The sequence below is a fragment of the Chinchilla lanigera genome, unplaced genomic scaffold (genome assembly GCF_000276665.1).
Source record: "Chinchilla lanigera isolate Chin_1 unplaced genomic scaffold, ChiLan1.0 scaffold00014, whole genome shotgun sequence".
Lineage (NCBI taxonomy): Eukaryota > Metazoa > Chordata > Mammalia > Rodentia > Chinchillidae > Chinchilla > Chinchilla lanigera.
Window position 1 is genome coordinate 26863130 of NW_004955415.1, and position 24933 is coordinate 26888062.

Genomic DNA, 24933 nt, shown 5'->3' on the forward strand with positions numbered 1-24933 from the left:
ATTTACATTTTGTCTATATCTTTTCATGGCTCAGTAGCTCATTTCTTTTTAGACCTTGTATCAGATAGGATTCACTAGAGGAACAGCTGCAATGTAAAAAATATATATGATATATATGGATTTAAAGGTAGGCTTATAATGGCTACCGGCAGAGTCAGGTGTGGAAGAGTACAAAAGTGCCCTCTGAGCCCTGGTGATCTGAAGGATCTAGTGGAGCCCCCTGCAGCGTTTCTACGAGTGCATAGCAGGAGGCAGAGGGTCTGCACAGAAAGCTGAAGAGCTGGTGCTCTTCAGACACCAAAAAGTCTGTGCTGGAAGCCTGTAGACCACATCCAAAGGTGACAGTGAGGACTGGAGCTCCTCCTCTGAAGCAGCAAAGCAAGTTTCCCTCCTTTCCCTTTTTATTCTCCCCAAGCTACACACCTATTGCCTGGTGTCCCCCACCCTCCTCTTCCCTAAATCCATTGTCCAGAACTGTGAGAACTTGAGAGAAATGAGCTCCTGTTTTAAAATGAAAAAATAAAACAGGGCTGGATGTAGCTCAGTGTTGAGGCCGTGGATTCACTCCTCAGTAGCAAACACACACATACACACACACATATACACAAAACATAAGAGATTAGGGCCTGACAAATCTGGCTGGGAAAGTAGGTGTGACCTGTTAATTATAAGATCCCAGGCACATGTGGAGAACAGTTCCCAAAGCCCTACACCTGTACTTCTCTCAAGAACTCCAGCAGTTTGTTTATTTGTTTGTTTTAAAGGGGAAAGGTTTATTTAATTCACAGTTTGTAGCAGTTTCAGTCCCTAATCTGCTGGCTCCAAGGAAGGGTGGCACAGTTCATGGTGGTAGAAGACACGAAAAACAATGAGAGAGAGTGAGAGAGAGAGAGGGGGAAGGAGAGAGGGGGAGAGAGAGGGAGAGACAGAGGGAGAGGGAAAGGGAGAGAGGGAGGTCGGGGGAGAGAGGGAGACAGAGGGAGAAAGAGAGAGAGAAGGAGAGAGGCTGGAGTCCTGCTGCTTCTTGTAATGCCCAAAGACCATCTTTTCTATTCTCCTGTTCCTGCTCAGCAATCAAGATCTCCTCTGCTCTATCTTTATAGTCTGCAGCTCTACTGGAGCTTCTTTTCTGGCCAAACTCACACTGTTTTGAATTATTCTGCTGGGCTCTTTGCTCTTGATTCTTAACATAAATCTGGCTAAAAACACCCAATAGCAGCCACGCCACAGCCTCAACATTCGACTGCCTTGAAATTTCTTCTGCCAGTTTAATTAGTCCACTGCCCTTAATCTCAGTCTCAGGCAAAGTCTCTGGACATGAGCAAAATGAAGACTAACTTTTTGCCGAGCCATAACACACATCATCTGGAGTCCAACAACCAATGCAGTCCTTCTTCCCAGCAGAAACCTCCCGAGCCTGGACCTTACTGGTTTTCTGGTCTTCTGAGCTCTGACCAGAATCTCCCAAACAGAACAGCCTAAGGCGTTCCAGCTCTACTCTTTCAGGTGACATCTTTGAACGTTTCCAAACTCTTCTCACAAGCCATTCCAAGGCTCCTGAACCACATGGTCAGGTATGGTCACAGCAGTGACCCCACTTTTCTGGTGCCAAATTCTGTGTTAGTTACTTTTCTTTCATTGCTGAGACAAAATACCCCACACCCAACATTAAAAGGGGAAAGATTTATTTAGCTCACAGTTTGTAGCAGTTTCAGTTCATAATCCTCTGGCTCCAAGGCAGAGTGGCACTTAGCAGAGGGACAATAGTTCATGGCAGTGGAAGACAGCAGAAACAGTGAGAGAGAGGGAGAGGGAGAGAGAGAGGAAGAGAGAGAGAGAGGGGTCGAGCAGGTTTTTAGTAGGGTGTCCTAGACCTGAGGTCAACCTAAGGCGTGGGATCCCAGCACAGCCTCTCAGGACCCGTATGCAGAGGTTCTCCTAGGATGTGGACAGTATAAAAGGACACGGACGCCAAGAAGAGCTTGCTATCCTGGATTTCCTTACGATAGCCTGTCCTGCTTTCTCCAGGGTGTGCTTTTGTCTTGCTTTTTCCTCTTTTACTTGATCCAGGCTCACTCTTCAGAGCCAGTCTCTATCTCTCTCGCTTTTACTTTTTCAAATAAACTTTGCCTGCTTTTCGCTTGCTTCATTCAATATTTTGTTCCAGATGAGAAGAATTTGGAATCCAACACCAGAAGAAGAGGTGAGCAACCCAGAACCTGGTAACGTTTATCTGGAGAGCCACATTTTTTTTTTTTTTTTTTTTTTTTTGAGACAGAGTCATGCTGTTTAGTTCAGGCTGGCCTTGAACTTGCCACCACACCCAGCTTCTTTGCATGGTTTCTTTCCTCTCTCTCTCTCTCCTTCCCTTTTTTTTTTTTTTTTTGCATGGTTTTGCACTTTATCTCTGAAATCCAATAACTTCAGAAACTACACTGTGTTTTTAAGTCAATTTTCCTTGGGCTTAAGGTACCCATTCAATTTTTATTTTTATTTTATTTCTTTGTCTTTTTTGAGACAGAGTTTCTCTATGCAGTTCAGGCTGGCCTTGAACTCACTTTGTCGCCCAGGCTGGTCTTGAACTTGCAATGATCCTGCTGCCTCAGCCTCCCGAGTGCTGGGATTACAGGCGTGCACCTCCATGCTTGGCCGCATTTCAGCTTCATTTGCTTGTCTTCCTCAACTCTGTTCAGCAGGACTCCCATTTGAGCAGTGTAGATTCTAATCTGGCAAAGTTTGTTAGCGGTTGTCTGGGTTACTCTCTTGTCACTGAAGCACACACAAGTTAAAGAGGGAGTGGTTTATTTTGGCTCATAGTTTGCAGGGGTTTCAGCCTACAGTTGTGGGCTCCAAGGCAGGGTGGCATGGCAGAGGAGAAGCAGTTCATGGAGTGGTGATGGGAAGCAGAGAGGTCAAGAGAGAAGGAGACAGACCCTTCCAGCCAGGCCCCAGGGACCCCTCTTCCACTAAGCTTCGCTTCCCAACACCATACCCCACCATACACCCAACAGTGGACTGACCCACAGATGAGTATCAGGCCCCTACAACCCAGCCACCTCCCAGAGCCCCTGCCTATGAGCACATCCCCACATGAGACTTTGGAAATCTTGCTTGAAACCCTAACAGCAGCCTTTTTTAGAATGCCATCCCACAGAGCATTACGTTAGAGTTCCAGCACATGAATTTTGGAGGACACAAAGCATTTGCTACTTGTCAACTGTCTCTCTTGCCTTTTTCGTTTTTTTTTGTTTGTTTGTTTTTTGTTTTTTTGTTTTTTTGTTTTTCTCCGGTACCAGGAACCGAACTCACGACGTTGCGCTTGCCAGGCAGGCGCTTTGCCGCTGAGCTAAATCCCCAGCCCCTCTCTTGCCTTTTTCATTGTGGTGATCGGATATGCAGTCTGTCTCCCTTCCCAGGGCTGGCTTGAGGGGTGGAGGGTTACCCTGAATCCACAGTCCAGGTTTATTGGAAAAATCAGCCTAATCCACACCAGAACAAAACTGGTAAGTCTTGAATTTCCTTTTTGAAAAATATATTCATTAGTAGAAACTCTTCAAGCTGCCCCAGAAAACTGTTGTTATTCTAAGACACTGTATGTGCTTAAAAATGTTCTTACAGCTGGGCTTGGTGGCGTACTCCCAGCACAATGGAGATTGAGGCAGGAGCATTGCTGTGAGTTCAAGGGGAGCCTGGGCTACATAGTGAGTGCAAGGCCAGCTTGCACTGCATAGTGAGACCCTATCTCAAACAAACAAACAAATAAACAAACAAGACCCCCCAGCCCCCCACAAAAACAAGCAAAAAACGAAACAACAAAAACCAAAAAGAGTATTTAGATTAGTAATTCTTTCTCCATGGGAAGCTTTTCAGTGCTTGATGGTATGCCAGTACTCTTTCACAACTCAGTAAGGACAGTGACCATAGTCAGATAAAATATCCCACTTAGGCTTATGAATATTTAAACAGATATTCCACTTTTTTTATCCGACACAGTTAACACATGGAAGATTTTTAAAAGTAGAATACATTTCAGTTGAAAAATTAGTCATAGGGGCTGAGGATTTAGCTCAGTGACACAGTGCTTGCCCAGCAAGCACAAGGTCGTGAGTTCGATCCCCGGTACTGGGGAAAAAAAGAAAAAAAAGAAAAATTGTCATAGTAGGAAAAAGGCCCTCTAACTTCCTGATGTGTATTCTAAAGACACATTTGCAGAAGGTCACTGCTGTGCAGCGATAAAAATACCTAGTGCCAGGGCTAGAGCTCAGGCCAGCGATGTATTTGCTCCCCAAATACATCAGGAAGTGGCACAGTGCATGCCTGGCAAGCACAAGGTCCTGAGTTCAATTCCAGTACTAAAAAACAAAACAAAACACCTGGTGTCTGCCATAAGTAAAAAGCAGTCTAATATAATAGATATTTCTGTAGAGAAACATGCAAATAAGCCCTGTTTGCTTCTCCTTTCAAGGTTCAATATTAGGGCTGGAACTCTGTTTTCAATTCAATGACGCATCCTCCTCAGGATCCAAAAAAAAAATAAAAATGCTGTGGATGGAATGACACTTGGAGAAGGCATCCTCTTTTTATTTTATTACTTTTTTAAAAAATATGTTTGTAATGTTTACATTAATTTACTTGTGTTTTTTTTGTGGTTTTTTTTTTTTTGAGTCAGGGTCTCCATGTGTAGTTCAGGCTGGCTTTGAACTCATGGTGGTCCTGCCTCAGCCTCCCGAGTGCTGGGATTACAGGCATTTGCCACCACGCTAGGCTTATTTTATTTCTTAAGAGTTTCTTAAGAGTAATATTTTTTAAGAGTAATATTCGCCTCATATCACTTATGGTCACAGTGACACCCTGCACAGAGTGACACCCTGCACAACGCACTGATCACGCCCATCATTTACTTTCCAGATAACAGCATAAGGAATCCTGCATTACTGGCAAGGCTTCAAGGGTACAAAAGCGCCCCTTGAAGGTTGCCTGGGTAGGGTCGGGGAACATAGCTCAGTGGAGGAAGGCTGCATAGCCCGTGCAAGGCGTTGGGTTCCGTCCGCCGGACCTACGAGGGTGAAGTACACAGGCCAGCGGGGAGCGGTGGTGTTTGCCTATAATCCCGGCAGTGGGGAATTTGGGAGGCTGAGGCGGAGGATCCGTTGAGTCCAGGAGTGAGAGGCCAGCCTGGGAAACATAATGAGATCCAATTCCAGTAGCCTGCTTTTTAGCTGGAAGCCTTTCAATCTCCTCCCCCCGCCGCAATAAAGGGGATTAAACGTAGGGTCTTTCCATTAAGCAACATCACCAGCCCTTTTTAAATTTTTTATCTTGAAGTAGGGTCTCGCTAAATCAGTAAATTGCCCAGGGTGGGCTTGAATTTGCAGTCTTCACCCTCGAAGGGTCAGGGCGCAGACAGGACCGGACGCAGGACCCGCTCCGGGGCGGAGCACTTTAGGTCTGGAGTCAGAGGCATCTCTCCGCCCGCGACGAAGGCAGGGCGCTAGGTGCTCGGCTCTCGATTGCTCGCACCTGGCGCGGCTGGGGCGCGGGAGCTCTGCGCTCGAGGGGTCGCGCCTGGCGGCGTCTGCGCATGCTCAACGACCTCGGCAGGCGGTGGCGCGGGATGTCGCGGGCCTCCAAGGTGGCGCTGGGCCTCTCCGTGTTGCTCACCGCGGCCACGGTGGCCGGCGTGCACCTCAGGCAGCGGCAGGACCGGCAGGTCGGTGGCGCGTGACTGCCTATTTCGGGCCTGCGCGCGTCGGGCCTGGGCCTGGGGTCCCCTCGGTCCCGCCCGGGCCCGGAGCGCGCTCTCGGGGTTCGGTCCCGTGGGAAGTAGAGCGGGGGTTCTGGGGTGCGTTGTTGCAGGGTCCCCGCCTCTAGTCCCCGGGCCGCTGATCGCGACCCTCGTTGCGGCCGGGGTCCTTGGCCGAGGTCGCTGTCACCTCCTGCTGGGCGGGCAGTTCACCGTGCACACTGCAGGTTGTACACGGGACCGAGATACCGTCCCACGTTTTCTTTGTGGCTCTTGCATCTGTGGAAATGTCCTTAGCGTGGCCATCAGCTGCTGGCCCTGTGGCCCGAGTCGCGTTTTCCCCGCGTCAGCTGGCCTGCAGGCCCCGGGCGGCGCGGGGCAGCCTGGGAGTCGAGACCGGGAAACGGCTGCTCCGCGCCCGCAGCCTCGGCGGCGGTGGCGCTGCGAGCGGGGCGTCGTTAAACCGCGAGGCGACGCCTGCTCAGGTGTTGGGGTTGAACCTGGTTTGCGGAAGCGGGAGAGTAATAAACGGGAGGAGTCGAGAGCGGGCGGAGATGGGGGATTTGCGGTTATCAAGAGCAAGGGGTGAGAGATTTGAGGGGGTTCCCAGGGGGCAGTTTTGGGACTAGAGGCAGAGTCCCTGTGTAAAAGGAAGAGAAGGTCCTGAACCCCAGGAAACTTGAGGGAGTAGAGGGCGGATGTCAGCGCAGACCTGAGGTCGGTGAGGCCAGTGAATTTGGGAGGGGTAGGTTGTAGCTCTGTGGAAAGCTCTGGCTACAAATCCTGAGTTCCTGGGAAGTTTGTAGGTGTGACTGAGGCTCGGGCCCCCAGTTAAACCAGAACGGTTTGAGTGGGGGGGCTCGTTTAGGTCTGTACCCACTTCCACCCAGAGAACGCCGACGCAGCCAGGGTTGAGAACCACGGTGTCAGAGCCACGGTGTTGTTCGGCGATTGGAAAAGAGCAAGAGATTGGACAGGGTCACTGATGTGTGTTACCTGCAGAGCTTCCTTCGGGACTTTCTTTCCAGCAAGGGAAAGGGTAGAACGAGATTGGCACCGCGAGCGTGTCCAGAGGTTCAGAAGGGGGCGAGAAATCACTTAATGACCATTGTTTCCTGACTGTGACAGCCACACACCAGGCACAGCGTTAAGCTCTCTGTGCACATCCCCTTTAACCCATCCAACCCCAAAGAAACCAAGTATAGATGGTCCCCAGCTTAGGGTGGTTTGCCACGCACACAAAATAAAGAAAATAGATATAAAAACTTTTAAAACCATACATACTCAGGCCCCACCCCCATTAATTCTGCCTCCTGAGGCTGTTGTTAAAAGCTTTATTTGTGAGCTGTCAAAGATAACATGTCAGCCCTCCCTTAGGACTGAATTGATGTTTTGAGGTATCAGGCTAGTGTTCTGGACCTTGGTCTTTTTAGTACCTATCAAGATAACTTGGTGGGCCTTATTTTCCTTCTGGTAGTGGTAGTCTTTTTTTTTTTTTCCTGATGTTCTTTCTGTTATATAACTGATCAGTGAGTTTTGTATAATGTGTGTGTGTGTGTGTGTATGTGTGTGTATGTGTGTGTGTAAGGCAGGGTCTTGCTATGTATGTAATTCAGCCAGGCCTTAAACTCACTTTGTAGTCCCAGTGGCCTGGAACTCAGTCATCCTCCTGCCTTAGTCACCCAAGTGCTGGGAATACAGGTGTTTGCCACCACATCTGGTTTGTTTTCTGGCTTATTTTCTTGTATTCTTAACAGTTTGTTAAGATTTCAGTAATGTTTTCCCTCCCACACACTTTTTTTTGTTTTTATTTTGCACACTGGGGATGGAACTGAAGGCCTTCATACTGAGCTACATCCAAAGCCCTTTTTATTTTTTTTTTGTTTTTTGTTTATTTGTACAGTTTAGATATACGTACTGATCACATTCATCATAAATAAATTGTACCCATACATGATCTATTCTGGTTTCCCCAACCCTTTATAGCTTGAAACAGTTCTGCTAAATCACTAAATTGTTCAAGCTATGCTCAAACTTGTGACTTCCCTGCCTCAGCCTCCTCAGCTGGGATTACAGGCATGCACCACATACTCAGAGTTGATGTTGTTTATTCATCTAGGATAATTGCTAACAGGAAAATAGTTCACAGTGTTACGGCAGTATTTTTACCCCATCTCCACCCGGTGCGCTCCCACCACACACAGCAGTGTGGGTGGAAACCAATGCCTTTGCTTTATCCCTGTTTGCTCTTTTTGTCTTGTCTTTTTTTTTTTTTTTTTTTTTTGGTACCGGGAATTGAACTCAGGACCTTGCTCTTGCCAGGCAGGCATTTGTGCTGCTGAGCTATATGCCTGACCCCTATATCCCTGTTCGTTAGGGACAGGGTTTCACCAAGTTGCTGTGGCAGGACTCAAACTTTTGATCCTCCTGCCTCACCCTCCCAAAGTATTGAGATTGCAGGTGTGTACCACAAATTAAAATTTTAAAAATTCAGTGTAGTGCCAGTTTTTTCCTTTTTCTTATTTCCTGTTATGTTTTCTGTACTCCATGTTCAGAAATTTCTTAAGATGTGCTAAGGAGCCATCTCAGCGATAACATTATAGCACACTACCACATTTGCCTTCTGGTTTCTTTATTACGTTCCACATTTGGACAGAGAGTTGAAATAGTAATTGGGTATTTGGAATCTGAGTGTCTGAAGTGTATTTTGGTAACACTGGTATTTGGACTTGAATGGCACAGGATGGGAACCACCTGCTCCGGGCGTTACTGAAATCTGTTTCTTACGCTTTTAGAGGCTTCGTGACGGAGTGATCCGAGACATTGAGAGGCAAAACCGAAAAAAAGAAAACATTCGTCTTTTGGGCGAACAGATTATTTTGACTGAGCAACTTGAAGCAGAAAGAGAGAAGATATTGTTGGAAAAAGGATCTCAGAAAACGTGATTTCAGTGAATGTGAACTATTTTGGGGACAGACGGCTCCAAGAGAGCGAGTGTGTGTGTTGGTGAAGAAGAGCTTGATGAAACCTTTGCCCTTTTTTCCTCAGTCCTTTTAGCCTTGACGGAATGAAGGACAGTGGACCCTGTATTCTTCGGCTCTGCTTTAAGAACCCCTATGTGTGAGCAAGGAGGCCTCAGGCAGCTGCTGTGTGCTGACGCCTGTCTGCAGGGCTGGTAGGAGTCTCCCAAGCTGCTGTCCAGAGCTGGGTGTGGGCACGGGCGCTTCTGCCCAGGAGCAATGGAGAGCAGCGTCCACCTGAGTGGCCTGCTGAGCCGCCACGATGACGAGGCCACCAGGACGTCCACCTCCGAGGGGCTGGAGGAGGGTGAGGTGGAGGGTGAGACCCTCCTCATCGTGGAGTCGGAAGACCAGGCCTCGGTGGACTTATCTCATGACCAGAGTGGGGACTCCCTCAACAGCGACGAGGGCGACGTGTCATGGCTGGAGGAGCAGCTGTCCTACTTCTGTGACAAGTGCCAAAAATGGATACCAGCCAGTAAGGAGCTTCTCATTCCTTTGATCTGTCAATCCCTGGGTGAAGGTTTGCTCTTCCAGCCCATGAAGGAAACATGAGTGTCCAGTAGACCTAAATAAATTATTTATTATCAATTTAATTGATCAAATTCAAGCTTCTATAAAATAGACACATTTGTACTGATAAAAATTACTGTCAATCTCTATCCCATTGTTAAATTAACATTTCTGATGGTAACCCAATAAAATTTAGAAAATTGGAAATCCTGTGTTAACTTAAGGAATTAACCACGTTTTTCTTAGCAAGATTATGTTATGGGTTGGGGATCGAGTTGTAGTCCCGGTGTGCTCCATCTGGCTTGTGTGGGAAATGCCACGGTCTGCTGAGCTGGGGTTGGGATTCACCTGAAGGTGTTGAAACCCTGTCTGGGGCCCAGTCTTGCTTCCCACTCGTGGTCTCCCTTACCTGGTGAGAAGAGACAGTGGTTGTGGAGTGTACAGCTGCCCCTGCCCAGCCCTTGAGCTTGCTTTGCCAGCTGTCACATGATTGGTAGCAGATCAGGCTTTCCCTGGGCTAGAGTGGCTATGGGAGTGCTTTGTGCAGGAGGATTCCTACATGAAAATAGAGCTATATAAAATTGTGAAGTTGGCCATTTTATGCAGGCATTTTTGATAAAATGTGTTCAACTATTCAGATTAATACAAAGAGTAACATTTTTGGCTGGGCATAGTGGAGCACACCTGTAATCCCAGGTGAGGCAGGAGGATTGCCATGAGTTCAAGGCCAGCCTGAACTACATAGTGAGACCCTGTCTCAAAAAAAGGAAAGCGTAACGTTTTTCCTAGAAAACCCAGAGTGTACTGTTTAGCTGCTTGTTTCTAGGTTGTCTGAGCCTGACTCACTGACGGGTTCTGCCCATATGTCTCAGTGGCTGTCCCTCTGTCCTCCCAGGGTTAGCGTTAAACTGCCCTGCGTGGCCCAGTGCCTGCTGACTGCTGTCCCCACACAGACACAAAGCCTTGTGAAGGACAGGTGACGGGCCTGCTCCATAGGAGTTCTCTCAGCCTGGGCCTCTGCTCACTTGTGTCCTCCTTGAAGCCACAACTCCGAGGCACCCCTGGCCAGCCTGCAGCCCTCGTACCCCTGCTGCCTGCTGATTGCCATTCTCTTAGGCCCCATCTTTCTCCTCCCATCTCCTGTGGGGTGGGCACCCTCCTTCTAGGCCCTCTCTCTGCCCCTTGCGCTTCTGGCCCCTGCCATGCCCGCCTTAGACCCATCTGATTCTGTCCCGGTGGCCTGAGGTACCATCAGGGCAGAACCACGGTCTGAGTGGTTCCAGAGAGGACGGTGCGGTGTGGCTCGTTTTCTCCTGTGCAGCCCTCAGATTTTAAGTCGTGGCCCCTGCAGCCCAGCTGCTGGCCCGCGTGAGGATGCGGCAGCGGGGACACCCTGTTCTGCAGGCCTGGCCTTGGGAGAGCCTTGGCCTCTGTGCAAAGGGGAACTTGGGCATGGGCGCTGGGCAGCCCAGCTGAGCCGAGCGGCGTTTGGGTGGCAGCCGCTCTCGAGCCGCCTGTGATGTGACTTCTGTTTTTCTCCTAGGTCAGCTGAGGGAACAGCTCAGTTACCTTAAGGGCGATAACTTTTTCAGGTTCACTTGTTCTGACTGCTCTGCAGATGGCAAGGAGCAGTACGAGCGGCTGAAGCTGACGTGGCAGCAGGTGAGTAGAGGGGTTCAGGTTGTGCCCCAGAGCTTTGCAGTGAGGACCCTGTGGGGAGCTTTTGGATTGTTGGTTTGTTTGAGCCAAAGTCTCATTATGTAGTTTAGGGTGGTTATGAACTATGTAGCCCAAGCTGGCTTCAAACTTGAGGTTATAATTATCTTCCTGCCTCTGCCTCCCGAGTGCTGGGATTACAGGAGTATGTACACCACCATGCCCGCCAATTTTGGGTTGTCGTGAGGGGCCCTTTTATTTGTTTTGTTTTTTTGAGAAATAAACCAGGCCTGCTTTGAGCTCACTAGCTAACCCAGGGTGGTGTTTTAACTTGCAGGGATCTCCTGCCTCAGCTTCCTGAGTGCTGGGATTACAGGTGTGTGCCACCACGCCTGGCTGGGTACTTTTTATTTCACAGTGAAAAGAGAATATGGAATATTCAGAGATGGAAGTTTTTGGAAAAAGTACTCGCTGCTAACCTAGTGAATTGGGTTTGAGATTCTTGAAAATCTCATATGGTTTATTAATATGCAATGCCAAGTGGTGATTTTATTTTTTTTATTTTATTTTTTTTGTTTTTTGGTTTTTCTCCGGTACCGGGAACCGAACTCACGACCTTGCGCTTGCCAGGCAGGCGCTTTTGCCGCTGAGCTAAATCCCCAGCCCCCCAAGTGGTGATTTTAATTAATTAGTTAATTAACTTTCGCCATGTTGGAGTTCGAACTCAGGACTTTTACCGTGAGCTACATTCTTAGCCGTATTTTTTCTTTTTAATTGCCCATGCCAGATTTGAGGATTTGAATTATGTGATCTTCCTGCCTCAGCCTCCCAGGTGTACACCACCATGGCCAGCAGAGTTCTCATTTTATTAGAAAATGCGGCTCACATGTTTTGGCAGCCACTTCAGAACAATAAAACCACACGATGCCACACAGGAACTAGATGTGGAGGAAGTCTGTGCACAGATTGTGAGAGCCTCTATAGCTCAGGCTTCTTTGGGCTCAGATGTTTGAGTATTTTTCCTTGGAGAGAATACTTATGTCCACTCTTAGCTGTCTCTAGTGCCAACAGGAGTCTAAACCAACTATACTCTGAGCGATAGCTTTCCACTGACTTCTAGGTTGTATTAATATTTTTGGCTTTGTTTTTATATCAGTATTTATATATAAGCTGGGTGTGGTGGCCTACACCTGTAATCCCCGCACTGGGGAGGCAGAGGCAGGTGGATCTCTGTGAGTTCAAGGCCAGCCTGGGCTATATAATGAGATCCTGCCTCAAAAAATACTCCCCCTCAAAAATCTAAGCTTTAAGTTCTGAAAAAGAAGAACTATACATGATTCACTTGGTTTTTATGGGGATCAAGCCCAGCCCTTGCTCATGCTGGTTCACACCCTGTCTGGGAGACCCCCCTACCCTGGGGAAGCTTCAGGCCCGTCCTCAGGCAGCTGCAGCTAGGCACCTTTTAGAGAACAGGCGCACGTGGTCATTACCCATATCGCATTGTGCTGTGAAGAACATAAACAGTTAAGAGAAAGGTTTTAGGTTATGCTGTTCCGGCCATCCTATGGTGTTCTTTATAAATTGTAGTGGCTATAGCAGCTCCTACTATTATCCTAATTATCATGCTTTGTTCAGCCGCTCATGAAATCTGTCAGTGATGAACATAGGAAATCTTTTTTGCTTTGCCAAGAAAATGTAGGTAGAGCCAGAGTGTAGGTGCACACCTATAATCCTGGCATTCTGGGAGGCTGAGGCAGGAGGATCACCTTGAGTTCAAGGCTAGCCTAAACTATACATCGAGACCCTCTCTCTCTAAAAAAAAAAAAAAATAGACCGAGCAATGACCTTTTCTTTAAATTGTGGTGTGGTACACATGAGCTGCGTCATTACTCAGTGTGCAGTTGGGCGGCGTTCTGTACATTCATGATGTGCTTGACCACCACTGTCCAACTTTGGACTTCTCTGTCCCTAGCTCAGCTTCACCTACACTGTGCTGTGTTCATTGGCCCATGCAGACCTGATGCAAACATGAGTGGTGCTTTTGAGAACTCTGTTCCAGGGGCTGCTCCTGTTGCTGAGTTAAGGTTGGCGAATGAACCTGTGCGGTGTAGACACGGCCCTTCACAGAGGGTCACTGGGGATAGAATGCTGGTGACACAGACGGAAGGACATTAATTGCAGTTTAGCAGACTTTCAAAGCTGCAGGGTAAGCTGGGTGTGGTGGTGCACATCTGTAATCCCAGTACTCCAGAGGCTGAGGCAGGAGGTTCCCTTCCCAAGTCCAAGCCAAGCAGGGCCAAAAAAGGAAACCAAAGCCAACCCGAAACGCAAAACCAAAACCTGGCCCAAAAAAAAAAAAAAAAAAAAAAAAAAAGCCTCAGCGTACTCCTTGAAAGAAGAGTTTTTAAAGAATTATCTTCTAAGCTGGGCATGGTGGTGCATACCTGTGATCCCAGTATCAAGAGGCTGAGGCAGGAGGGTCACAAGTTCAAATCCAGTTTAGATAACTTGCCAACTTAGTGAAACCCCCGTCTCAGGATAAAAATTTAAAAAGGCCTGGGGTCATAGCTCAGTGCAAAGGCTCTAGCTTCAGTCCCAGTACCCAAACCAACAAAACCCAAAATAGTACATAAATACAGATGGAAAGAAATGTAGGAAAGAATAATTACTGAACTGCCAAAAGCTGTTACTCTTCTTTTTTCTTGCTTGCTGCTTGTACCTTATTTCCTGCTAAGTCACTTAATTACCCAGGCTAGGCTCAAACCCAGTCTCTTGCCACAGCCTCCCAGGGTGCTGGGATTACAGGTGTGCACCGCCACACCCAGCAAAAGTCACTTCTTGATGGTGGATGTCAAGTGATTTTTACTTCCTCCTTTGCTCTTTTTCTGTTTTTAGAGTCTTTCACAAGGAGGATGTGTTATTTCTATTTCTGGAGCTCACCTCTCCGTTTAGGGCCAGGACCCTTCCTTTAAAGAGTAGCAGTGCTGGCCCAGGTTGGGAGTTGGAGCCCTGAGCATGGTGCAAGGGGCTGAGCAGCACGGCCTTTCATCCCGTGTGTGTGGGTGAATCTCAGAACCCTGAGCAGAGGGTGGGCAGCGTCGTCAGAGAGGGTGCGGGTTGGGTGGGCATCTGTTCCATAGGCGCGCATGATGTCTGTGTGTGTGTGTGTTGTGACGATGCTCGTGTCTACCTTCTGTCCTAATGTCCTGCAGCCACATAGCAGGTGACAGAGGGAGGAACTGCACGGAGCTGAGCGAGGGGTGCCGGCTCACGAGTACCGCAGGGGAAGAGCTGTGCACCCAGACACCGCTGGTCCCTGGCTTCACTGTGCCTGTGGGACTTGAAGACAGGGCAGAGGCACGCCGTGTCCCAGATCTAAGTCCTTGGGCTGTGTCTCCCTGCCCTGTCCTGTCTGTGTTGCAGGTCGTCATGTTGGCCATGTACAACTTGTCCCTGGAAGGCAGTGGGCGGCAGGGCTACTTCCGGTGGAAAGAGGACATCTGTGCCTTCATCGAGAAGCACTGGGCCTTCCTGCTGGGGAGCAGGTAGCGTGGTCTGCAGAGCTGACTCAGCTGGCAGAGAGTGGGCTCTGGGGCTGCTGGAGATTTGGGCTTTCCTTGAGAAAATCACAAAGAATTTTGAGTTTCAGGTTTTTTGTTTTTACTTTTTTTTTTGTTTGTTTTTGTTTTTTATGTTGAGAGGGTCTCACTATGTAGCCCAGGCTGGCCTCAAACTTGAAGTGATCCTCCTGCCTCAGCCTCCTGAGTGCTGGGATTACAGGCACGTGCCACCACACCCACCCACATGATTGTTTTCAAGAGAGCCTAAGAGTGTTAAAAATTGGGAAGGAGTGTGATTAAGTGCGACTGCCCCGACAGCCCAAGGGGCAGGTGGGTAAGTGATTCATCTGAAGAAACAGAATTGTGTCCTTTGAAAGTCAGTCACTTAACAGGAGGTCAGAGGAGAAAAGGTAATGGGTGCTGCTGACAGCAGCCTTTTAGACTGCTCTCGACTCATGGAATCTAGTAGTTCTTACTATCTCTGGAAGGTCTCTGTCTGTCTGTCTTCTGTTTTCCCCCCAGTCTAGAGGACCCAAACCAGAGCCCTGGGCCTGCCAGGCTACTCTCTACCCTAGCCCTACTCCCCTTCTTTTGTCTGAGACAAGGTCTTGAGTTGTTTGGCTGGGATTTTTTTTTTGGTACTGGGAACGAACTCAGGACCTTTCGCCAGGCAGGCAGGCACTGTGCTGCTGAGCTATATCCTGGGCACAGGCCAGTTTTTAATTTGCAGTCCTACTTAGTGTGGTGCTGCAGGCCTGTAATCCCACCACCAGGGAGGCGGAGGCAGGAGGAGCACTGTGAGTCTGAGGCCAGCCTGGCTCCAAACAGCAAACCAAAACCAAAACTCCAGTGCCCAGTCGTGGAGTTGGGCTTCTAGTTTGCTGTTTCTTTTTCTTTTTTTTTTTTTTTTCGGTTTTTGGTTTTTCTCCGGTACCGGAACCGAACTCACAACGTTGCGCATGCCAGGCAGGCGCTTTTGCCGCTGAGCTAAATCCCCAGCCCCAAGTTTGCTGTTTCTTGAGAGCTGTACTTCCTGGGTATGGAGGTGGGGGTGGGAGGGAAAATACCCCCTCGCCCCCCCCCCCAGGAAAAACGAGCCCCAGGCCTCCCCCTTGAAGGGAGGCAGGGTAGCCAGAGGCAGCAGATGTGCGTTGCCCGAATTACTTCCACCCCCTGTGTGGTAAGTTCTGCTACCCTGCTTCTGCAGATGAAGAAACTGAGGCAGAGCCAGGATTCGGAGCCAGGCAGACCCCAGGCCTCTCTTGTGCCCCTTTCGCTGCATCCCTTTGTGCACAGGGTTGAGTCAGGGAGGGCACCGCGCCCCGCGTGTGTCCCCGCAGAGGTGGATTGAGCGTCAACCGCTTCTCCCCGGCTCCAGGAAGAAGACCTCCACCTGGTGGAGCACCGTGGCTGGCTGCCTGAGTGTGGGGAGCCCCATGTACTTCCGCTCGGGGGCGCAGGAGTTCGGGGAGCCAGGCTGGTGGAGACTGGTGCACAATAAGCCGCCCACCCTGAAGCCCGAGGGCGAGAAGCTGTCGGGCTCCTCGCTGAAGGCCAGAGGTAGTGTGGGGTGCGGCGCGAGGGTGCTGGGCAGGCGGGTTGGGGGCTCGGGCCTGCCCTCCTGGAATCGGTCCCCGTGACAGTGGCAATGTCCCGGTGACGTTTGGCCTGCATCCTGTCCTAAGTAGTAAGTGGAACACGTTTGTCATTTCCTAATCAAGTTACCAGTTTTATAAATTTCCTTTGGAATCTCAAAGGTTCAACATTTTCCTTATTTTTTTTGGTACTGGGAATTGAACTCAGGGCCTTGCACTTGACAGGCAGGTGCTGTGCTGCTGAGCTACATCCCTGGCCCCACATTTTCAATCTGAGTTTTCACAAAAAAATTTATTAAGAAAAAAATTTATTTTGGAAGTTTTATTTTATTATTATTCTTTTTGAGACAAGATCTCACTATGCAGTTCAGGGGTGGCCTTCAGTTCACTATGTAGTCCAAGCTGGCCTCAAACTCGAGGCAATCCTCTTGCCTCAGCCTCACAAATGTTGGCATTACAGGTGTGTGCCACCACGCCTGGCTCTATTATGGAAATTTTAAAACATGCAGAGGCAAAGGAGAATGATGTAATGAGTTCCTGTGTGTGGTCCCCTCCCTTCAGCAGCTACCCCGGCCATCTCACTTGTCTACATTCTTGGTTCTACCCCTAGCCTGGCACTGTTCCTCACCCTCAGATTAGTACGAGTCTGTAAACTGATCAGACTGGCCTTGAACTTGCAGTCTTCCTGCCTCAGCCGCCTCAGTAGCTAGGATTACAGGTCTAGTTATTTTTTAAAGTATTTTTCAGCAGTCCTCTCCTCCCTTCCTCTCCCCTCCCCTCCCCTCCCCTCCTGGAGACAGCATGCAGTTCAGGCTGGCCTTGAGCTCACTTTGTAGGCACAACTGGTCTTGAACTCAGAACAATACTCCTGCCTCATCTTCCCAAGTGCTGGGATTACAGGTGTGTGCCACCACACCCGACCTTTCAGTAGTTTTCTAAGTGATAGGATTTTTCTTTCTTCCTTTCTTTGGCCTTTTTGAGACAGGGTCTTGCTATGCAGTTCAGGCTAGCCTTGAGCTCACTTTGTAGCCCAGGCTAGTCTCAAACTTGAAGTGATCCTCCTGCCTCAGCCTCCTGAGTGCTGGGATTACAGGTATGTGCTACCATGCCCGGCCATAATGCTGTTTTCTTGCAGCCCAACCATAATGCTGTTTTACATTCTTAAAAACTTAGCAGTAAACGTGCTGTCATACACTGATCTGATGTTTTTTCTATAACGTCTTCAGTAAGCCGGACAGTTGAGGTGGTACATGCCTATAATCCCACCTACCCGGGCAGCCGAGACTGGAGGATCAAAAGTTCAAGTCTCGCCTAGGCAACTTGTCTAAGCCTGCCTCACCCCCAAAGCGCTGGGAGCACAGACATACACACTGGCCCTGGGGAACTTTTAGATTTTAAAAATATGTAACTGGAAAAATTCAAAAACAGTATTGAAAAACAGGAAGTTTGAAAGTTCCTGCTCCTGTTTCCTTCTGCAGGTTACTCTGCAGAAGGGTGGCCATTGCCTTTGTGAAGGCTTTTAGCGATGATGTTTGCATTTGAAGTGTGGTTTTGTTTTTTTTTAAAGCATTAAAACCTTTTAATATTCATTCCCCGTTTCCCCCCATATACCTGTTCCTCCTCCCATTCTGATCCATCTGGACTTGCCCTACTTTATTTCATTGTATGGCTGCTTGGTAATATAGTAAATGATTCCCTATTAATGGCCACTTCGTTTATGTCCTTTTCTGTTATTTTAAGCAGTGCTAGAATTGTTTACACTTGTGTGCATGTGCAAATTGTGGTAAGTTTCTGGAAGCAATGTCCATATCCAATGGAGTATTTTGTTTTTGTTTTTGTTTTTGTTTTTGTTTTTGTTTTTTCTCCGGTACCGGGAACCAAACTCACGGCCTTGCGCTTGCCAGGCAGGCACTTTGCTGCTGAGCTGAATCCCCAGCCCCCCAATGGAGTATCTATTCAAAGTTTTTATTGTTTGTGCCAAGTTACCCTTCTGAAAGCTGTAATAAAAGTTACACCATACTAAAAAGTCATGAGAATGCCCGTTTCCCCATACCCTTACTTAGCATTGTCAGACTTTGGCTTTCTGTTTTTTATATTTTGAGATGGGAGCTTGCTATGTAGCCCAGGCTGGTCCTGAACTCACAGACCTGCCCGGGGCTGGGTTATAGGCCTGCACCACCACACCGGCCAGTATGAAACTTCTCATTTTACCAACCCCAGTAGGTAAAAAATAGCAGTATTTAGTTGTTTAAATTTGCCTTATAACTTTTTTCTTAAGAGCTGCCTAAGTCTTTTAGTTTAGGGTGCTCACTGGGCATCTCTCTGTACGGAACCCTGTATGGGTGCACAGTAGCACATCGTGAAAGACCTGAGGGTAGAATGGCTATCTCAGAAGTTGCACCGCTGTGCTCTTTGGCAGCCTCGAAGCCCACGCTAGACCCCATCATCACTGTGGAGGGCCTCCGGAAGCGGGCCGGCCGGAACCCAGTGGAGTCGGCCATGGAGCTCAAGGAGAAGCGGTCCCGCACGCAGGAGGCCAAGGACATCCGGCGGGCCCAGAAGGAGGCGGCCGGCTTTCTGGACCGCAGCCCCGCGTCCACACCCGTCAAGTTTGCGAGCCGGGCCCGCCGGCCAGACGTGGTCCTGGAGCGGGGCGAGGTGATTGATTTTGCATCGCTAAGCTCCTCGGACCGCACGCCACTGACCAGCCCCTCACCGTCACCCTCACTAGACTTCTCCGCGCCTGGGACACCAGCGTCGCACTCGGCCACACCGAGCCTGCTGTCGGAGGCCGACCTGATCCCTGACGCCATGCCCCCGCAGGCGCTGTTTCATGGTAAGGGGGACGTGGCCAGCCCTTCCAGGGCGGGGGGTCAGTAGGCCTCAGTGACACTGCCTGTGCCCTGTGCAGATGACGACGAGCTGGATGGTGACGGCGACATTGATCCGGGAGTGGAGGACCCACCGCCATCCCTGGGGCCCATGGCTTTGGGCCCAGGGTCTGGAGGCAGGAAGAAGGTTAGAGCCCCAGAGCACATCAAGCAGGAGGTGGACAGCGAGGAGGAGAAGCCGGACAGGGCAGATCTGGACAGTGAGGACACAGACTCCAGCACGTCCCTGCAGACCCGGGCACGGGACAAACGGAGGCCGCCCCTGCAGAAGGACACACGGCCACAGGGTCCCCGGTATGTGCCCGCCAGCATCTACGAGGAGAAACTGCTTCTGCGCAGGCTGGAGGCCTGTCCTGGCGCCGTGGCCATGACGCCCGAGGCGCGCAGGCTGAAGCGCAAGCTAATCGTCAGGCAGGCCAAGAGGGACCGGGGGCTGCCTCTCTTCGACCTGGACCAGGTGGTTAACGCTGCCCTTCTGCTTGTTGATGGGATCTATGGAGCCAAAGAAGGGGGGCTGTCCCGGCTCCCGGCTGGACAGGCCACCTACCGGACCACCTGCCAGGACTTCAGAATCCTTGACCGCTACCAGGTGAGCGAGCACATACTTGAATTGCTGGGGGCAGTGTGGAGGGGTGGGCAGCATGCACTGGGTGCTGTTATGCTGAGACTACTAAAGTCATGAGTAGTTTTAACTGGGCTTGATGACCCATGCCTGTAGTCCCAGCATTCGGGAGGCTGAAGCAGGAAGATCCTTTCGAGTTTGAGGCCAGCCTAGGTGATTTAGTGACTTCAAGGCCAGCCTGAATTGCATAGCAAGACCATGTCTCAAAAAGTCAAAATAAACAAAAGTCATGAGTAGTTTTGGGAGAGAGAAGAAAAGAGCAAAGGAGAAAATGTAAAGATTTCCAGGCTTCATGGTTCAAAACTGTTAAAAGCTGAGCTTTTCTTTTTCATCAGAGATTCAAGATATAACCTAGAAAACCACAAATCAAATATATTGGGGGAAATTGTGTTCATTTAAACATGTATGGGCTTTTTTTTTTTCTTGTCCTTTTGAGACAGGGTCTTGCTATGCAGTTCAGGCTGGCCTTGAGCTCACTTTGTAGCCTAGACTGGTCTCCGACTCGTATGATCCTCCTGCCTCAGCTTCCTGAATGCTGGGATTACAGGTGTGTGCACCACACCTGGCCGGGCTTTTTTCTTATCCCATAAGCTGTAGCTGTGCAGCCTTTGGCTTGCCAGGCCATGTTGAAGAGGAATTGTCTTGGGCTGCATGTAGAATATGCAACATAATTCACGTATAGCAGTAATAAAGCTTCCTTTTAAATTTTTTATTTATACCATTAAAAGAGGGCAGCGTGTACTTCACTGCGGGGCACTGCAGCACCCCTGCACTGTCGTCTGCACAGTCTGCACTCCAGACCATTCGACGAGCCATGGAAGAGAGCGCCACAAACCTGCTGAGAGCCCCATGACGATGTTTATCACGCATTTGTCACCCTCTGCTGGTGCTGGGCCTGTCTTGCTATAGGCAGTGGAGCATTTAGTTGTGCGCGGCATTAGAAGTATGTTAGCCATGATCTGAAGTGTGTGGCAGGTTGTGCATAGGTCCTAGGCAGGTGTGATGCCATCTACTTCAGGGGACTTGCTTGCCGGTGGCTTTGGTGTCCTCAGGAGGGAAGCCGCCTCCTGGAGGTAGAGCAGAGCCGCCGTTTGCTCTTGTGGTCCAGGAAATGGACACAGTCCTGCCTCCTGGGCAGGTCAGTGACAGCATCATGCGAGTCATAGGGCTAAGCATCAGGCACCAGGAAATGCACAGAAGTCTAGGCAGCAAGACAGGACCCTCTGCAGTCCTGCCTCAGCAGCTGTGGTGGCCCTGTCGCTGTGGGCGATCAGGGGAGCTGACTGAGGGGTGGGTGCCTTCTGGCCAGGGGCGGGGTGAGCTGGCACACACCTGTAATCCCAGCACTCAGGAGGCTGTAGCAGGAGGATTGCCACAAGTTTGAGGCCAGTGTGGGCTACATAGCGAGGTCGTGTCTCAAAAAACTAAAAGAAACTAAAAGAAAAAAACTGAAAAAAAAAAAAAAAAGACTGTCAGGGCATCCCAGATTAAAAAAAAAAAAAAAAAAGACTGTCAGGGCATCCCAGATTTTGTGATGACAGCCTTTGAGTCACCCTTGTCCCTGCTGTGCGGTCCACTCTGTGCCTGAGACTCGGTGGTGGCCCTGGCCCTCCTGCCACCTCCCCTGTGTGTTTGAGCTTCTCTTCCTAGCGTCCGTCTTGTCCTGTTCAGGTGTCCTCCCTGGCTTTCATGGGGCACATCCCTGCGACTTGCCAGGGGAGCTGGCTGGGCACAGGGCGAGGAGGGCCTGTCTGGGAAAGCAGCAGAGGCGCAAAGCAGGTGGAGCGGAGCCAGGCGCGGTGGCAGTGCCTCCTTGTCCTGCTCATGGCTGATCACTGTCCCAGGAAGAGGGACCTCAGTGGGGACCTCCTTGCTATCCAGGGGCCAAGGGGCTGAGTGACGCCTTGCTGGAGGTGCTGAGAGGGCAGTCGCCTGCCCCAGCGTCCACACAGGGCTCTGCTGCGGCGCGCGCTTCCCAGTTGGCAGGGCTCTGTGGTGTGGACCGTGCTGGCTCTGGCCAGCCCCAGCCCTCCCGCGTGCGGTGAGTTCCTCGCAGGTGTTTCTTCTCTGGATCTCTTTTCGTATGTGCTCACCTTTTAGCTCTGCTCCTGTAGTTAGAGTAGGGCTTTGCTAGGTGATAGAATTGGAGGCACTGTTTGTGTCCCCTCTCCCCGGCCTTCAGTGGGGTCCGTTCGGTTACACAGGGCGAATTCTGGCTTCCCAGGCTAAGATTCCTAGGTGTTCACAGCTCGCATTCCCCGTCAGGCAGCGACTTAGGACTTTTGAAATGAAGTGATTGACCTGCCAGTCAGAATTTAACCTTCTGTCATTTTTCTCATTATTTCCTTAACCCAAGATTTAGTGCCTTTTTTTTTTTAAAGGTTTTGGATATATGAGAATTTTAAGCTACCTTTGGTCATTGCTTTAATTTCCTCTCTTTTTTCTTTTTCTCTTTTTTGAGACAAGGTCTTGCTTTGTAGTGCAGGCTGGGTTTGAACACACTGTACAGCAAGACTGTCTCAAAAAACCAAAAAAAGACAAAAAGTGCCCATTGTTCTTAGCATTGTCTCCTTCACCCATTAGCGTGCTTAGCATATGAGTCATAGTTATTTTAAATTCCTGGTCCAGTTGTTTCAAAATCTCTGCGGTGTCTGAGCCTGCGTGTAGTTCTGAGGCTTCTTGTTGCTTCAAACTGATTTTTTAAAAAAGAGGCGCAAAGCAGAAGTTAAAGCACTCATGCTCATAGGCAGCATGGTGGGGAGGCCGCGCTGTTTCTGCCTCAGCCTAGTCCCTGTCACTGTGAAAGCCGGGCTGGCTTGCAGTGAGGGGACTGCAGTGCAGGGCGAGGGCCTGGGCTGGCGGCATGGGCGGCATGCTGTGGGGCTGAACGCTTAGCCCTGGGACCCGGGACTTGGAGCTTGGCCTGTCTGCTGTTTCTCCCGGGGAGGTGAAAGGACAGATGCCTGCGGGGCTGGAGGGGGCTTCCTTCCCTGAGGGCCGTGGCTCTGAGGAAAGCGTTTCTCCAGACCCAGCAACGCTCCCTTCTGCCTGAGCCGGTTCTGTCCCTTCCCCTGCTAGAAGGACCCTGGAAAAGGAGGGAGGGCGCTGCACTGTGACCCTGGGGAAGGTGTGGGGCTGCCTGATAGGGGCTGAGCCAGTTGTCAGTGACAGTTCAGGTGCTCAGCGGGCCAGAGGGAACTGGTTCTGGTGCTTCTCCAGTGGGGCACCTTTCTCTCTGTCCACTCTGTCTCTCCACTCTGGGCCAGCTCGGAGAAGATATGTTGCCTTTTTGCAGTTTGTTCAGCTTTTTAATTTTTTTTTTAGTTTTTTGAAACAGGGTCTCACTATGCAGTTTAGGTTGGCCATGAGCTCACTTTGTAGCCCAGGATGGTCTTGAACTTGCAACGATCTTCCTGCCTCAGCCTCCCAAGTGCTGGAATTACAGATGTGCACCACCACACCCGGCTGCCATTACCTCTTTTAGCTTGCTTTTCCTTTGGCTTTTTGAAGAAGACCTCGATCCTCCCTAACAGTCACTGCTTGCTTTATTTCTGTTACCATGTGTTTAGTGTTCATTCCTGAGGAAGAGAGGCTCCCTGAAGACTCCTTCCTATCTAGGTTTCCCCTTACCTTGGGGCCTGTTTATTAGGTGTTTTCTTTTGTAACCACCTCACTGTGATGCAATTCATTGACCAACTAATTCGCCATTTAAAGCATATAGCTTGGTGGTTTCTCGTGTATCAGAGTTGCACCCACACAGCTTCCGAGCACTTCCTAACTCAGAAGCCCAAGCCAGTATGTGCGCAGTGCCAGAGCCTGCTGTGCTGGAGCTGGAGGGGGCTTCCTTCCCTGAGGGCAGTGGCTCTGAGGAAAGCATTTCTCCAGACCCAGCAATGCTCCCACCCCTGTGAGTTGACTGCCCTGGGCCTTGCGTGTCGATGGAGTCGTAGATTCTGTGGCCTGTTCTGATCCCCATCTTTCCCTTAGCGTGAGAATGGCATATTTGTCTGTGTTGCAGCACACCTTCATGCTTGCGGGCTTTTTTGCTTACTCCTCCATCCATCCAGGGGCTGCAGAACCCACATTTTTTTGCCCGTGCGTTTGTATGAGACGTGTCTGCCTTTGGCCATTGTCAGGAATGCTGCTTGAGCACTGAGGGGCTTCGTGGATCAGGTGTCGCTCTGTTGAATGCTTGGAAAACTGGCCAGGCTGTCTGTAACGTGGCGGCTCCGTCTGTCCCCACAGCAGTGCGTGGGGAAGGCTGGTTCCTGAGCGGACTGTGCTGTCCTCTCTCTCTCTCTGGTGACAGCCGTCCACCGTGTGTGGGGCAGTCTCACTGTAGCTGGATCTGCATTCCCCGATGACTGTCCCATGCCTTTGAGGCATTCTTGCCTGTTTGTTGATTACCCTGCCTTCCCGGAGCAGCTGCTTGGGTGCCCGTCCTTTCTCCGCTCTCGCTCATTTACGTGGCTTGATTTTTCCTGTGTGCTCATCCCCGTCCCTTCTTCTTCCTTCACCTGTTGCACACTCCTAGGGGAGTGCTCGCGCCTGGCTGTGACGCTCACATGAGTTAGGTCAGATGCAGGGCTGTGGGCCCACCCCCTTCCAGTGCCCCTGTGATGCCAGCCCTGGCACTGCCTTTCCTCCTGCTGTCACTGCCGGTGACAGGGCTCAGCTGCCACAGGGGTGTCCCCTCACCTGCGTGCACTCAGCGGCTACATTGTCTGTCGGTTCCCAGAGAAGTGCCTGGTCCCGGAAGCTGCCGCCCAAGCCCCCCAGCTTCTCCCAGCATTGTGCTCGTCTTCTTGTCCCTGCTGGGAAGGGAACTAGCAGCCCGCTCGCCTCTCCCTGTTTGTGCCCATCCACTCTCCATTCAGCGAATGCAGATTGTTCTTTAGTCCGTGCCAAGCTCTCTCATGCTGGGAAAGTCCCTGCCCTCCTGGAGCTGGCCCCTTGGGAGGGAGATGGCAGCAATAGCTCACTGTGCCCAGGTCTCCTCGCCCGGTGCGCTCTGGGCTGGGCAGTGTGCTGCTCTGAGGGTCGCTCTTGACCGACTCCGGGTCAGCCAGGAGGAGCAGGCTGGTTCAGGCTCAGCACTGAGGGCCGCAGCGAGGCTGGTGTGGGTGGTTGGGACACTGTAGTGGCAGAGGAATGGGGTGGCAGGGCCTGGGCCTACAGGACCCTGCAAGTCCCAGAGGAGCCATGGAGGAGTCAGGGCCCGCAGAGCAGATGTGTGTATGTATGTATTTTATTATTTCTTTTGGGTTTTGATATAGGGTCTCACTGTGTATATGTAGCCTAGGTTGGCCTCAGACTTACAGCGATCCTCCTGC

General features: G+C 50.3%; 2 protein-coding genes across 4 annotated transcripts in view; both read left to right on the forward strand.

Moving 5' to 3' along the window:
- The first annotated feature begins 5312 nt into the window (after nt 1-5312).
- Nucleotides 5313-8703, forward strand: Pet117 (PET117 homolog). Its single transcript, XM_005380920.2, has 2 exons — nt 5313-5710; nt 8539-8703. The coding sequence occupies exons 1-2, from the start codon at nt 5582-5584 to the stop codon at nt 8686-8688; spliced, it is 279 nt and encodes a 92-aa protein (XP_005380977.1). The 5' UTR covers nt 5313-5581; the 3' UTR covers nt 8689-8703.
- Nucleotides 8704-8965: 262 nt separating this feature from the next.
- Csrp2bp (CSRP2 binding protein) overlaps nt 8966-24933 on the forward strand; it is a 22915-nt gene continuing 6947 nt past the window's right edge. For 2 of the 3 annotated variants that reach the window (XM_005380916.2, XM_005380917.2), the window contains exons 1-6: nt 8966-9241; nt 10820-10938; nt 14356-14477; nt 15871-16052; nt 18507-18923; nt 18999-19567. In XM_005380916.2, coding sequence (XP_005380973.1) covers nt 8983-9241; nt 10820-10938; nt 14356-14477; nt 15871-16052; nt 18507-18923; nt 18999-19567 — 1668 coding nt within the window. In that variant the 5' untranslated portion in view covers nt 8966-8982. The remainder of the gene's footprint in view (nt 9242-10819; nt 10939-14355; nt 14478-15870; nt 16053-18506; nt 18924-18998; nt 19568-24933) is intronic. The other variant, XM_005380919.2, reaches the window with a different exon arrangement.